The sequence below is a fragment of the Mytilus californianus genome, unplaced genomic scaffold, assembly GCF_021869535.1.
Source record: "Mytilus californianus isolate M0D057914Y unplaced genomic scaffold, xbMytCali1.0.p SCAF_11, whole genome shotgun sequence".
In the NCBI taxonomy this organism is placed as follows: Eukaryota; Metazoa; Mollusca; class Bivalvia; order Mytilida; family Mytilidae; genus Mytilus; species Mytilus californianus.
In genome coordinates this window covers 19,138,933-19,156,158 of record NW_026262593.1, presented here as the reverse complement: position 1 = coordinate 19,156,158, position 17,226 = coordinate 19,138,933, and the positions used below count along the sequence as shown (strand labels likewise).

Genomic DNA, 17,226 nt, shown 5'->3' with positions numbered 1-17,226 from the left:
AGAGCACTGTTAGATAAGGGGAGCTAAAATACAAGAAAGGTTTTCATAATTTAATAAACGATAACAACTTTGATGAATGATGATAACAAATCATTTAGTAAACAATGTCAAAGAATGATAATAATATTATCATGAAAGTACAAAGTATAAAAACCAAATATCAAATCCAAAATAAAACAATTTCTTTTTAAAATTACAATGTCAAAATAATAAATATCAGAACTACTGAATCATAAAAATTTCATTTCAAAAATAAAAATACTTATCAATTAGAAATTGTCAAAGTAAAGATAATGAGTCAGAGATAAATTTTGTCTCAACACTACACATTCAACTGGTAGACTTGTTGGCAGTCTTATACATTTGTAAGTCCAGTATAAAAACAACATGGTGTAGTGGGAGGTTATGGTTTCCGAAACTCTGACTGTCTTTCCAAAATTTGACAAGGCTAGTTATACTAGAATTAAAAATAAATCTTTTTGACTCGACATGTAGATAGTGCTCTCATTAGCTCTCATTAGCAAAGTAACAAGAGGCTCATGAGAGCCTGATATCGCTCACCTGTAATTTCAGTTTCAGGCATTTGACTTATTTGTAGATCTTACTTTGCTGAACAATTTTGCCATTTACACTTTCTCTCTTTCTATAATAATATTAAAGATAATACATAACCCAAAACTGTAAAATTTCCTACAAAGTAACTATTTCTGGACAGTAACCCAACAATAAGTTGTCCTATTGGTCTGAAGATTACTTGCCAGGTAGATCTAAACCTGTTTAACACTTTCACCTATGTCAGATTTGCTCTTACTGCTTTAGTTTTTGAGATGAAAGCCAAAAAATTTCATTTGACCCCTATGTTCTATTTTTAGAAACTACCGCCATGTTTTTGAATGGACCAAATCCCAGAATACAATCTATAAACTAGATACCCTAAGGAACATTCAATCAAAGTTTTTAAGTATTTGGCCAAGTAGTTTTAGAGAAGAAAATTTTTGAAAAAGTAATTAGACTTTCACAAAAAAATGTAAAAAAACCCAACTTTTTAAGGGCAATAACTCCTTAAGGGGTCAATTGACTATTTTGATCATGTTGAATCATTTGTAGATCTTATTTAGCTGACAATTAATTGCCATTTATACTTTCTCTCTATCTATTATAATATTAAAGAAAATAACCAAAAACCGTAAAATTTAATAAAAAAAAAACTATTCCCAACAATGGGTTGTCGAACTTGTCTGAACATTTCATAACAGATAGATAGTGACCCATTTATCACTTTAACTCCTTTCACCTTTGCTCTAACTGCTGTAGTTTTGAGATATAAGCCGAGAACTGCTTTTGTCCCCATGTTCTATTTTTAGCCATGGCGGCCATGTTTTGTGATTGAACAAAACTTTGGATACAATTTACAAACTAGATTCCATAAGGAACATTCAGTTAAAGTTTGGAAGTATTTGGCCCAGTAGTTCAGAGAAGAAGATTTTTGAAAAAGTAATTGACTTGCATGAAAAAATGTAAAGAATAAACGTTTCAAGGGCAATAACTCCTTAAGGAGTCAATTGACTATTTTGATTATTTGACTTATTTGTAGATCCTACTGAGCTGAATATTTTTGCCATTTACACTTTCTCTCTATCTATTATAATATTAAAGATAATAACCAAAAACAGTAAAATTTCATAAAAATGAATTATTTCGGACAGTAACCCTACAATGGGTGGTTCAATTGGTCTGAAAATTTCATAGCAGATAGATTTTGAGTTATTCATCACTTTAACTCCATGTCACGTTTGCTCCAACTGCTATAGTTTTTGAGATAAATGCCAAAAACTGCATTTGACCCCTATGTTCTATTTTTAGCCATGGCGGCCATGTTTGTTAATGGATCAAAACTTCGGATATAAGTAATAAACCAGTTACCCTAATGCACATTCAGTTAAAGTTTAGAAGTAATAGGCCCAGTAGTTTCAGAGGAGAAGATTTTTAAATGTTAGCAAACATGATGAACAAATTGTATCAAATTGTCTTTAAAGGACAACAACTCCTTAATGGGCCAATTGACAATTTTGGTCTTATTAACTTTTTTGTAGATTTTTCTTTGCTATTTACAGTTTATCTTTATCTTCAATAATATTCAAGATAATAACCAAACAAACTGCAAAATTTCCTTAAAACTACCAATTTAGTGGCAGCAACCCAACAATGGGTTGTTCGGTTCGTCTGAAAATTTCAGAACTGATAGATCTTCACCTATTGAAATTTTTTACCCCATGTCAGATTTGCTATAAATGCTTTAGTTTTTGAGATATAAGCCAAAAACTGCATTGACCCCTGTTCTATTTTTAGCCATGGCGGCCATGTTTCTTGATGGATCAAAACTTTGGATACAGTTTATATACTAGATACCATAAGGAACATTCAGTTAAAGTTTGAAGGTATTTGGCCTAGTAGTTTCAGAGGAGAAGATTCTTGAAATAGTTTACGACGACGACGACAGACAACGACAGACGACGACGGACGACGACGGACGACGAATGATAGCATAAGCTCACCTGGCCCTTCTGTTTTTTGTGCTGTGCTTCCATCCCATAGTTCATCTGTCCCATATCATATTAAAGTTTGTGTACATGAATAAGCTTGTTTATGGTCGCATCAACTTGAAACTTACTACAAATGTTCATTTACTTTTTATTATTTTTATATTCAATGGTGAACTGTTTAATGTATAGATCATGTACAATGTATATGCTTTATAATGGTTCTGTCCAAAAATTCACGGCTATGTGAGCATAGAAATGTGATAGTGCTAGCGGAGTATCAAGTGTATTATGGGCAACTTTTCATGTTACTGTTCACACCTTTGCTATAGAAGACGTGGCATAAAATTCGGTTAAAAAAGGGCTGGACTCGATAACATACAGAACTTAAAAGAAATTTCGAACACAATGTAAAATACTTTTCTCTCCAAAATTTCACTGGAAACAAATTGGGTTTTTTTCAAGGAATTTAAATCAAACAATCATTTAGCCCCTCGACCCACAAAATATGAATTGAAATGGTCAGTGCCTTAATTTTATTATCATGTTTCCCATGTGAAAGTGAAAGATCAGTATCAAGAAAATGAACATTTATTGCTGTTTATATTTGTATTAGCTATATTCAGTGCAAGTTTCATTGGTTAAATTCTAGAAGAGTGGTTTTCCCCGTTCTACTCTTCTGGTATCACACAACCAATATAAAAATCTTTTAGCTTTTGCAACATAATATTCCATGTACATTAAGCTACACTGATAGCCTTTCTGGTCCATATTACAAAATCTACCCAGATAAGTTCATATATTCCGAACACCCTGAACTTGGTACATGTATTTTTTTGTTTTTTTTTTAATTCAAGCTTTCCATTTATTTCATTGGAACAGATGTTGGTATCTTTAGCACAGTCAATTGGAGTTTTATTCCTCCATGGAGTCTTTTTACTGTCTAATCCATACGGGCAATTAACTTCCACTAAGCCAACGCCAACACCGAATTTGTTGCAAGTGACCAGTAAATCTAAGCAAGCCCCTAAAAAGGGATATTTGGGGTTGACTAAAAGTCCACGAGACTCGACTGTAGTATTTCGTCATTCCTTAGTATGTTTCTGAATGTACTGACTCACAGCCACAGATTCGTATTTGCACCCATATTTGATGCTCTTAACCCTATCTGGAACAGTCACATGTCCACAATTAATTTTGTTCAACAAATTGTCTGACACAAGCTTTTTTCTTCTATAAACCTCGCCCATAACATACGCTGTAATCAATTTTTTCCGAACCTACATCCAATTAGTATTAACACTTTGACTTCTTGTTCCCTGTTCAAGAGATTGACTAATCACAACTGTAACTTTTAGATTGTCATAACAGTCTGTGAAGTCACAGGTCCTACATCTAAGACTTACATAGTCACAAAACATATAGTTCGGGCAGTACAATTCTAAAAAGGGACCAATTTTAGCATGTTCAAACCTTAGTATCTGGTATAACACACAGTGTGGATATGCATTTTCCAATCCTTTTAGTATGTCATCTAAAAATGTCTCATTCTTAATCTGCCTAATGGTCGAACTTTCTTTGTCTGGATTTCTCTTTCTGTCTTTGTAAAATTGATATCACATACTATTGCAGGACTTGACTTTCGCTAAGAGGTATACGCCGATCTGAAGTACATTCATTTGGTGTGCACGAATCTTTTGTTTTACTAAGGTATTACGCAAAGCACCTACAGTACTAACTGTGACATACTCTGAAAAATGGTGGCCATAAAATTTATGGCGACCATGTTGGCCCTCTTTGTCCATCATTATACCACCTGTGGTTTGATCAATACACAAGGTATCACTAACAATTAAATCAACAGTCAAGAAAACTGCTGATTGCATTTTTGCGGCAAATTTTAAATAGTTTACAGGTAATATTGTGTCCAAGGTAAGTTTTGCGTATTTGTTTTGACAGAATTTTCGCATTAACTTATATCAACTGTGATATTTATAAGAAAAAAAAAGTTTTGAAATAAATCAAAAAGAAATAGTATATACAAAATTATACATTATCTAGCCGAAAAAGTTCGTATAGCTTAATATGTCAATATTGAAAAAAAATATTGTCTAGATCTTGAACTTTGAGATATTGGGCTAATATATTATTTTAGGAAAACTATTAACAGAAAAGGGGCGCAGGGATTAAGGTAACGATAAAACTAAAAAAAATTAAAAAAAACAGTCATTTGTTGAATTACACAATGAATTAAATTTTCCGAAAATGAATTGTGCGTTTGCTTTCTTTTTTTTCTAGATTTCCTTTGGAAATTAGGTGAAATATTCGATAGTTTTTCATTTCTTTTCTTCACTTTTTTAAAACAAAATATTGAACTTTTATTACTAAATAAATGCAGTGTTATAAAAAAATATTTTTATCCAGATCAACAATTTCTTTTCTTCGGATAATTTGAACAGTGTTATGTCAATAAAGTAGACAAATGACAGGAAAGGTGAAAGGTAAAATTAAGCCAGTTAGTGTAAGTCTCTTGTGTATTGCTGTACATGTAGAAAGTTGACATCTTCATGGAATGTATAGTTAAACAATATAATCAGGGAAAGTTTATTATTTGCAATTAGATTAATCATTGAAATGAAACAAAACACTGACCCCTACCCATGTATTCTAATGTTTCAATTAATTCAGAAAAAATGAATGGTTACATTAATTTTACTATTTGTTGAACTGACATACGATTTTTGATGTTTTTAAAAAAATAAGAAGTCTTTCAGTATTGTTTTACTATCTTTTAAATAATTCTATTGATTTACTTTATATTTCCTTGCAATTTAATAAGAAGTGTTTGATATTTTAACTGGGTAGCAACTGAAAACCTTTCGAATGAGGTACAGGTCTTATAGTTTTTAGTTTAGGTATTTAATGGATTTTTCAAAACTATACAGAGCCTTATAGTATAATAATACACAATCCCATTTAACTTTACTTTAGATATGACACAAAAACATATATTATCAAGAAATTTCAAATAATTTTTCCCATGACTTTTTTCCTAGATATATTAAACCAACGTGATTTTTTTCATACCAGACTTGTGAATTTTTACTCATTAACCCAAAATCCACCGGGAATATGATTCATTAATAAATTAATGTTACTACTGCATCTTTAGACAATAGTCCAAAATTATTTACAAACTATTGAAAATTTCACCAGTTTGATACATAACAAGGACATATAATACTTTTTATGACATGTATATTGCTACATGTATCTGCATATATGTACTTATTGAGAAAAGATTGAAAGTAAGTTATTTATAAATCATAGAACAATTTTCTCAAAATTGAATTGTTACAACTTTTTTGTTACTTTTTGTATTGTGACTCATTATCTTCTTACTTAGTCATTTGGAAAAACAAGTCACAAACTAAATTCGTGTATCTTTTTAATTTTTTAGAAAATTCAAATGAAAATGCTTCAATATATTAATGACACTGCTTGAGAACGGAAATTAATTTGTATCACATGACAAATGCAGAATGGTAAAATTATTATCACATACTTAAAATTGAAATTAATTTCACTTTTACCGAAACATGTAATCAGTTTCTAACCTCTGTATAACATGGAAGTTCTTGGACAGGGATAAGAACTATCTACCTGTACAGGTACAGTTTTGATGTACATGTAGGATGCCATTTTCATACCTGATAACTTAACAGATAAATAGTATTGCATCTCACCAGGTAGCCTAATTAGATTAACCACTGGCCCATACTTTATGACCCCAATAAATGGTCAACATTCTACCATTCGTGACCCCAATTAATGGTCACCATTTCATGCTGACCATACCAGATGTTGAACATTTATCAGAGTAATCAGAGGTTGTACTGTACATGAGCACAAAGACCATCCCCGCCTGCCTTCAATTTGCATCTAGCATTGAATACATTACCAATTTTTCTGCCTAAGCACGCATGTAAACTACAATATTTGCCTGTCATACTTGATGTCCCAATATTTACAGTTTGTTTCATAGATGGCAAACAAGTGCATTTGATATAGGAAAGTCTGATACATCATTTATTTTACTATAAAGTATATTTCTGATAAACCCTTCATTGCATAACCTTTTTGCTTTTTTCATTTGTCTGTTGTAATCAAACTTGCTCCTGTTTACGCGTTCTTATGTTACAGAAAATAACTGTCTTCTCCTCTTGATGACGAACCATGTGGAATGTCACTAATCTAGCGTCTCCCAGTTTGAAATCATATATTGGAAATTACATCTTCACCTACGCTCTCATCTGAGCTATCTGGATCTCAATCCACGTAACTAAACATTGCACGATAAACCCGGTTCACCAATACTTCCTTTAAACCTGACTTTTTTAATTTGCGAAAATAAAATCAGTCTTGAAGTTTTATCACTTTCCGTAAGTTTAACTCTTGAAGACTTGGACGAAAATCTGGTGGTTCCTCTGTTTCTGATCCCGCTTCTGATAACATTTTCAAATCTGAAAGAATATACATAAAAGAAATTCTTATTTACACCAGGATGCATGCTATAGGTGCACAAAATGTGCGTGTCAATTATTTGGTTTGTAAAGGGGACTAACTGAAATATATGGTTTGTGAAAATCACACATTTAAGAAAACACATTTAAGGGGAGTCGATACAGTTTCAAAGTGTATTGTCATTTTGTGACTGTGATTGAGTTAAGTTCTTTAAAAAATCATGAAATGAAACATAGGAAGACCAATAACCCAAATATATATATAATAACCCATTTGGGCTTGTTGTAGTGATGAGAGAGGTTTGTTCTACGTGTTGGAGGCCTCAAAGTGACTTTGAGATGAAGAGCAGCAATAAAAGCACTGGTCCTTTGCTTTTTGTGTTTTTTTCCTGTGCATGCAATGACTTTTTGTCATGGATGGGTATCCTACATCCTTTCTTTTCTTTAATCTGATTAGTATAGCCCAAATGGGATATACATTTAAAGTGAAAAAAGGAAATGATTTTTTTGAATTAAGCAACAATTTTTAAAAGTACATTTTGCACAGTTAATTTTCATCCAATTTGTTTCTTGTATTTTGTTGATAAGTTTATAATTGTTATCACTGTCAACCTGTTTTGGGGTATAATACCCTATTTTTGGGGATCCCATCCAACCTTTGAAACTCACAGGGTTCTCAATAAAGCACCTAGATGAGTCTTGGTTTCACGATTTTTGACAGGAACTCACTAAACTGTCTGAAAGCAGGATCAATTCAATGTTGGGATTTACCAAACGTTTGAAATATTAACCTGGGACCTACTCAAGTGAATTCCTACCTAGAACCCTGACGCAGGCAAGTTCTTTTTTGCAAAGTTTTTTTTTTATAATTGTTCGTTTTTCATCAATGAGAAGAAGGACTATCAATTTGGGGTCAATGTCTATATGATAATAAAATAAAGGAAACAAACGGCAAACTCAAAGCAAATTGCGCCAAAAAAATCGTACCCCTGAAAATCAAAAACGACGCATGTAATTCTTTTTTATTACTTAGTATATACTTACGATTATAAGAGCTTCTAAATCAACCAAGTAACTAAAACCTCTCCACTTGAATTTTATACCTCATTGTCAATGTGAATCGTTGTTGTCATACATTCATCAAAGATGCACAAAAGAATGCATTTCATCTGAACGCCCGGAAGTTGATTTCGAGACAAAACTAAAGATCGGAACAAACAAGGATATAAGCCCGGAAAATTATTACGGAACAGAGCCATTTTCTAGATATAAGACCGACTGAACTGTATTTGTCGTATCCTTATTGCAAGTTTGATGATATATTTACGTTCAACATATCCACCAAAAATTGGATTTTTTAGTGAGAGGATTTCACTATTTCAGAGAACGTGAAGTTGAAGGATAATGATATCTTTCTTAACATTCTTACTAAGAATCTCCTGTAAGAGTCTGTCTAACATGAATAAAGGAAGAAATTAACAAGAAGAGAGGCACAATCCTTTAGGAATGACAGTTGTTTTTTTTAAATGCACGTCACCCAAACGTAATACAAATGTTTCGATTAAACAAAAACAAGCCTTTTGATGATGTCATTTTCAGATATTTTTTTTAAATCAGAGTATGAGTTATACCCATCCATATTCGGGCACTAAAGACATATCCGTTCCGTAGGTGATACGTGATAGTGTTACGTAGTAGCAGATATTACATCCAAATATATAAAACAAATGTTAAAGGTAGCGGCAAAAATTTGATTAAAATATCTGAAATATATTGTCCAATCCGAACTTGCTTGCAACCAGCTTTTTAATACTTTTTTTTTCATCTTGACTTCTTGACTTATATGCATCCGTTTGTTTTCGTAAAGATACATTGGACCGAATAAAACAAAATGTACTATTACTTAGTATAGTCTTATTAAGTAGCTTATCTTAAACTATGTGTACTTGTCCAAATAAATGATCATATGGATATTACAATAAAAATGGTACTTTAAACCAAATATATTCATTATCAAAGAATATATCAATCTGATTAAACAAACATGACAAAGATCATGTGTCAATAATTTGTTTATCATAACATGATAACACTTAATTTTCTTTTTTATTTTTAAAGAACAAGTGATATAGTTGGGATTTTGTGAAAAGATACACATTTTAATCAAATTGGAAGAAGACATTTCATTGTTTTCATATTCTTGGAAGCGATGCATGGCCACATGATCTGTAGCCATTAGTCAGTTAAGTGGTTCATCTTTGTCTTGATAGTCAAAATCAATCTCCGACAAAGAGGTCACATTCATTCCGTATGTGCTCCGCAATAATCCACGTAATATTAATTGTAGTGTAACGGAATGCCGGAGATAACATTGAAATATATAAATAAAAAAGTTTAAGATAGTCGCCGAAATTCTAATAAAGAAATCTTAAATGTATCATCAAATCCGAATGTTTGCTAGCCATCAGCCTTTTAATGCTTTTTCATTTTGACAATGCATTTGTTTTCTTAAAGATACATTAAAAGAAACATTGAAAATTCATGGATATTTTCATATTAATGAATGTTGAAAACACACTTGACGTATATTTCACATCTGGTTTTATCAAGATATATCTTGACTCTGATGTACAATGGGCACGTTAACATACGATATTTAGATATTTTGCATGCGCTTTAATCTGAACATGTTTACATCATTGTCATTTGGTTTTAATTGATAGTTTTGTGTATTGTATGGTGTGATTAGAATACAAAGAAAACGGGAGAAGCTGCCGAAATTATTCCCCGGCACATAGTTCATATAATTCCCTTGCATGCTCAGCAGTTCTCCACTTAATATTTCGTGTAGTGTATGAAACGTAACGAAGATTGTATTGAAATATATAAAATAAATCTTCGTTCGCGACAAATATTCTAATAAAAAAAGAAGCATAAATGTATCGTCCAATCCGAACGTTTGCTAGTCATCAACCTTTTTGTACTTTTCTTTATTTTCACTAAGGCTCATCAATTTATTTTCTTAAAGATACATTGGACCAACAATACTAAATGTACTATAACTAGTTAACAAGTAGCTTATCTTAAACTGTGTGCACTTGTCCAAATTATTTATGATGCCTACCTACACTCTTTTGTCTCAGTAAAGAAAGTTATTCCGCATTGCCACACTTTTGGAAGACTTTTGGGAAACGAATTCTATGTTAACTCTGATTTAACAATAGTGAAAATAATATACATTCTGTCATGTAGTTATATTACAGAAAAACGAAAAAAAAATAAAAGTATTGTCCCTCGAGGCTGCTAGTAACCACAAAACCCCTACAACCAATTTAAACAGTTTTGTAATTTGTCCTTACTACTATAAACAATACATGACCTACTTGATGATGTTTTTATTGTTACATCGCCATGATGAATTTGAAATATACAATTACTAACAACTATCAGCTAATCATAAAGAGTCTTCTCAAAATATTCCAGTAGCTTACCTGCAAACCTGAGTCCATTGTTAGGCCACATGCTATAACCACCAGGAGATTGCAATTGTTCAATATATTCACCTGAAAAAGAGTGACTTTTTAATGTTGTGGTCATTACGAAAAAAGTCATTAAACAATTACATACCTAGACTTATTCTTTTTTAAGTTTAACATTAATAGTGGTTGTTTAATTGTTGTGTAATTATTTAAACCTTGATATTTAAGGTCATATTGACTTTGACAACAAACCTGACGTTTTTTACAAATTTGCTTCTATCAGGATATAGATTTAGAACTCCAAAGTGCGATAATAATCGATAGCAAGGCTGTTTAGTTTCCTTTGCCGTGCGCTAAAGTTCAATGGTCTGTGATATGGTTTTTATTGATTGCTATCTCATTGGTAATCATGTCATTGCTCTTTATTGATATGTTAATCATATTATGGGACATTCCTGCTGCTGTTCATCAATTAAACAAAACTTGACTAGGAAAGCAAAAATATTTTCACGAAATATAAAACAGACTTTTTTTCCAATCCTATTCTGTCTGAATTGTATACTTTCAATCAGAATATAAATAAAAGGAAAGCAACGCATGAATAATAATAAAAAAATATCGTTCAAATCTGAGCAATTAATACAAATCAGCTTTTTTATGTTCACTTATATAAATGCATATGTTTTCTTAAAGATAAATTAACGTTCAGGTGTCCAACCACCAATTCACCTATTTCAATTAGAACATATATGAAAGTAGGCCTTCCCTGACAAAAAAGCGCTTTTGATGTCATTGTATAAAAATTTGCAGAAATGCAGAAACTTTTGATGTAAGAGAAATATATGTGGAATATTTTGAGCCAAAATTTACTTGTCCATGCTTTTGCATTCAAAATTGAGGATTAATGCGCTCCATAGTATACTAATTCAGGATATCCCGAAAACCAGGGGTTATTTTTGTTAGCAATTGACTTCCGAACGATTTGGTAAATTGTGAAAATCGAAAAAAAATGGTTGATTGTATAAGGGTTTTGAATTGGTGGTCTGACACATTTAAAGCGCATGAAAAATAATAAAAAAAAAACCTAATACGCATCAGCTCTTTAATATTCAACTATATAAATGCAGATGTTTTCTTAAAGGAGCATTAGCTGTCAAACTCATGTCCACCGATTTGACTCAAATTCTCAAATTTGATTTATAACATATTAAAACGTATCTTCAAATTACAAAATGCCTAAAATAAACAAGTAAAAATACATTGACCGGATAATATACATATGTGTATCAGCATTTCGTGTATATTTTATTCTAGACGCCATCTAATTAACCATCGAGATGAACTCTGAAAACTGTCGACGGTCATATTATCCGATATAAACATAAATAAATAGCGAGCACGTGCAATTAGATTTTTCTAGGTCAGTTTGATTTCATATTATAGGTAAGAAAAATATGTTAATCATCGTTTACACCGTGTGCTAATTATTAGGCCTTAAACACTGTTTTCATATTCTCTTATTTGAATCCAGATGTGTTTTAAAGATGCATTGGACTAATTCAGTGCCATTACTTGTAAACGATTAGATTATGAAAAAAGTATATGCACTTATTTAATTAATTAAAATTGTTTACCTGCGTTCGTCTGACGAAGGATTAGAATTTCCGGCTTTGAATTGCCGAGAGGCTGGTCAGTGTAAGAATGTTGTAATTGTGAAGCATCTTTACGATGTGTCGATTCTAAAACGAATAAAGAGACTGACATGTGAATGTTGTTCTAATACAAACAAGCAAATAGTATACCTTGACCTTCATCAGGAACGCTAACAGACGAGTGACAATAACCCTAACATATAATTTTTTAGGCACGCACCTATCATACGGATAAATCATACACAATTTCAAAGTATATCAAATGCATTATTTTATATTGTTTGACCGATGGTCAAATATTCGTACAGTGCAATTGCTGTCAAATCAAGACCCAAAGTAAAGGAACACAATATCTTACGTTGCATGATATCAGCATTGATGCAAAGTATGTCTTTTGAATAATAAAACAATACATGAAAACAAGAAAAACTCGTAGAACAGGGATCAGCAATCACCTGTCAACCGTACTAAAAATTTTAATTTTTTTCCAAAAATTCCAGCCTAAACTAAACTATTGTTTGCGATTCAACTGTTTATCAACTTAAACCAAATACAATCCTTTATCTAATGAATAAGAAGTTTCTGGCATTATCATTTGACCACAATCAAGTTAATTGTTAATTAAACGGCCAACCATAAGAACTCATACAGTTGATTTAAATACCGCCATCTAAAAAGAAGCCTTTGAGCGAGCTGTTCTAAGCTAGAAAATTGTAAATAGTCAATATAAGGTTGAAGAAACGCAATTTCTAAAAAATTGTAAAATATATTGTAGGAAATAATATACAAGATACTTAAAGTGGGAATATAATGTTCGAAACTTAAATAATTCATTATGTATTTAACCGCCTCAGTCTGTGATCTTGTGGTAGCGTATTCTCCTCGAGTGTTTGGGGTGGTGGGTTCGATCCCCAACCTGATCAAACCAAAGATTGTAAAATAAGTTTTTGTAATACGAAGTTGAGCAATGGGTAGTTATCTCGAAGTTAGAACAAGTATTCCGGGTAAGATGACTTGCTTTCTTTCAAATGGTACCTTGTGAACAATAACGTTAAAAATTAGGCTCATTGTAGTACAAAGCAAGGTTCATATTCATACCGCATAAAAATTACGATTGTTCTCGTCCTGAATATGTATTTAGCTTGACACAGGACGTTTATCAGCCATTCATCATCATCACCAACATGTATTACAAATGCAAGCACGAACAAAACTTAGTACATTATTAATATTGAAAGAACTAAAGGACAAGGACTTTTATTTATATAGTTATAAATATCATTTTTTTTATTCATAAATAATTTATTTATTCAATCATGTGTCATAACCTACTAAGGCTGTCAAGATGTATCCAATTTTACCGATCACATAAAAATGGAATATTCGTTTCTTATGCGTTTTTGCATAACCACACACAAATGCTCATTTATAACGTGGAATATAACTTACTAATCTATATGTAAATATTAGTAATGACTGTAATGTTACATTGTAGAATGAAGCAAGAAACAAGTGAATTGTTACAGTGTATTTAAAATACAAGTCACTTGGTAAGAAATTTGTATTTCTAATGCTTCATGACATTTTCATAATTATTCCTGCGGAAAAGCAGATACTTTGATACTTTTTTTTAACAATTTTAAACGAATGGTTCAGAATAAATGTTTTCTATTTTTTCTGGCAATACAATTTATTCCTAAAACATTGACAATCAGGATAAAATATTTAGCCTCCTCCCCCTTAAATAACGTTACTGTTGTCGAATTGAGAGATCATTTGATAATTTAAATGTGTAAAAGTGAGGCGAAAGATACCAAAGGGACATTCAAACTCATAAGTCGAAAATAAACTAAATGTAGAAAATAAACTGACAACGCCATGGCTAAAAACAGACAAACAGACAAACAGACAATCAACAGAACACAAAACACAACATAGAAAACTAAAGATTGAGCAACCCGAACCCCACCAAAAACCGGGGGCGAGTTCAGGTGCTCTAGGAGGGGAATTCGACCCTACTCCACACGTAGCACCCGTCGTGTTGCTTATGTAAGTACAAACCAGATGATAAGTCTAATTCGGTAGGTCACATTCGGGGGCATATAGAATGGATTGTAAGGTCGACAATTGGAACATATTCGTGGTCATCTGTGAAACAGATTTTTCATAGCAGTTAACCAGTTCGTGATGGCGTCAGTAAAATTTACGAAGGGATGCTTTCAACTTCACCAATTGGAACTCTTGGTTTAAAAGCTTCCTTGTGAGCAGCAATCCTCTATCAAGAAATTTTAATAGAAAATACAAGCCCTGAAATATAGATCCTTTCAACTAGGAGATATATACTCCGTATGTAGGCGCTGCTGGAATGTTGGTAAATAGAAAAGGAAAGTTCACAATTGGGAAGCTGAAATCATCTCCTTAGTCGTAAAGTTTTGTTTTCAACTGACTCTCATTGTCAATATCAAGATGTACGGCAAGATATGAGATCCTTGTATTCTTTATCTCAAGTTCAATGGGACAGATGCGTTCAACATAGTCACCAAAGTGACTAAATTATTTAGTGAGAGAACATCATCTTTATAGCGGAAAGTGAAGTTAAAGGATACTACTTTCTTTTCGTTCTTCCTAAGAAGTTCCTGTATGAAGTCAGCCTCATATGAATAAGGTATATATAAATGTAAAAAAAATCACGAACCGGAACCAAGAGAGCACAGAATCGTAATGCATATTGTTTTCATCGGTACTTATTTTGATTTTGATATTGAAAATAAAAGATAACTGAATATATAATGCTATTTTTGTACGGTTATGAGAGCTACATTGTAACTCATGACCCTACCTCCTGTCGAAACTGTTTACTTATATTTTGGCATCACATTGTTCATGACGTCTTTAAACTAAATCCGTTCGCGTTGGATGTGTACAGATTGATACTTTCGTCTAAAAGAACATTAGTGATTTATAAGTTGAAATTGGCTTTGAACTAGCTTTCAGTAAGTAACTGCGAGTACCCTTATTTCGGTGCTATCTGTCTATTGGTTTATGTTAGTTTTTGTTGTGTCTCGTACCGATCTTTTGAGTTAAGACAAATGTAGCTGATTTTTACAGTTTGTTCTTATGTTATATAGTAACACCACTGTTCCAGGTTAGGAGTTGTTCTTTATGTCCCTGTCCCAAGTCAGAAACCTGTAGTTCAGTGGTTGTCGTTGGTTCTTGTCTGACTGTCATAATTTTTTTTCATAAATTGTTTCATGAAAATGAATTGTTATATTTTTGATGTCAGGGCCTTTTTTAGCCGACGATACGGTATGGGGTTTTCTCATTGTTTGAGGTCGTACGGTGGTCTACTATTGCTTACATCTACTTCATTTGAACTCTGGTGAATAGTTCTCTCATTGGCAATCATACCTCATCTCCTAATTTTAAAATAAATTGCAATGTATGTTGCCCGTTCTGTGTAGATGCTTCAAAATATGTCCCTTGTGTTGTGGCGAATTGCCTTATTTTTTTTACAGTTATGGGGTGTTTTGCTTCTGAGAGAGCTGTCTAATGTTGTTTTAATCATACATTTTATTTTGTTCTATATCTTTCAATCTACAAGTTTATAATATTTGCTCCTTCTAGGATTTTACAAACAATTCTTATATTTTCTGTATTTGTTTTGCGTTTGTTATATTTTACCAATGTTTTAACGTCGGGCAGTTAACTACAGTTTTTCATCGACTGCACTACATGTTGTATTTATTTCGTAATTGTCATCTCAATTCGATAAAATGACTTTCGGCCTCTATTACTTTTCCAATTTTATAAAATTTATAATATTCAGGATCGGAAAAAATTACAAAAAACATCTCCACACTTCGAATATCCACTTGTTTTAAAATCTGCATTCCTAACACAAAATCGAAATACAATTGTGTTAAGGAAGGCAATGCGTCTTCAGCTCGACTGTTCCACGAAAACATACGATGTTATCCCCAATATTCCGGTTTAATGCCAGAAAATGACAAACTGCTCCAAATTATCTTATTGTGATACTGTTAGTTATCAGTGAACGGAAGAACTTTTTCTCTCTCCTTTTCCTATGACATTACTTGATGACCCAAAGCTTCATTTATCTTGTAAAATGAACAAAACCGAAATGTGGTATTCAGTATGTCGGGTAAACAAACACAAAAACATCTTTACCGCTTCTGCAGACCTTGGAATTTCAAAAGTTTAATATACCAACATTAAGAATAAACTGCTTCGCTAAGCGCATCTGGATACGCCCGCAGAGGTCCAACCCTGAACAGTTGGGGAAAAATGGACACAATATTCAAGCTTGATACAGGTCTGAAGTTGGATTGTAATTAAATATTTGACATATTATAGGTTTCTGAATAAATGTAGTCAAAGAACTTGAAATTGGTTATATGAATTAAATTTATATTTGATTAAAGATTTCTTGCTGTTGTGCAATATACTGTGCTGTTGCGCAATACTTAGTAAATCTGTTGTCAGACTATTAAGAAATAAAGTTCAATATCTTCTCAATGTCATATTTGAAATTTATGAAAATCAATAGGGAGATTACATCAATAGCTATAAATAATTCGCCAAAGTTTCATGAGAACTGCTGAAAGCATTTTTGAGTTATTGTCCAAAAACTGGAAAAACCCCCCTTTTTAATGAATAAAACCCCATAACTCAGAAATGTAAAATCTAAAATTTATAAAATTCTAAAGGGAGCTTACATCAACAGTTATAAACAATTCACCAAAGTTTCATGAGAACTGCTGAAACTATTTTTTAGTTATTGTCCGAAAACTGGAAAATCCCCCTTTTTTTATGAATAAAACCCTGTAACTCGGAAACGTTAAATCTAAAATTTATAAAAATCCAAAAGGGAGCTCATGTCAATAGTTACTACAATCTGCCGAAACCTATATTTTTGGTATTGCAAACGGCCATGCTTTTTTCACTAATTGTTAATGACGTCTTTACACTAAATCCTTTGGATGTTGGATGTGTACTGATTAATGGTTAAGTC

At 32.2% G+C, this 17,226-nt stretch overlaps 1 protein-coding gene across 1 annotated transcript in view; it reads right to left on the bottom strand.

The window, feature by feature from the left end:
* Positions 1 to 6,956: 6,956 nt before the first annotated feature.
* Positions 6,957 to 17,226, bottom strand: part of LOC127720810 (uncharacterized) — a 110,219-nt gene continuing 99,949 nt past the window's right edge. Inside the window, exons 7-9 of the mRNA XM_052227560.1 lie at positions 12,177 to 12,281; positions 10,555 to 10,626; positions 6,957 to 7,063 (exon numbers count right to left, since the gene is read on the bottom strand). Of these exons, the coding sequence (XP_052083520.1) occupies positions 6,957 to 7,063; positions 10,555 to 10,626; positions 12,177 to 12,281 (284 nt within the window). The remainder of the gene's footprint in view (positions 7,064 to 10,554; positions 10,627 to 12,176; positions 12,282 to 17,226) is intronic.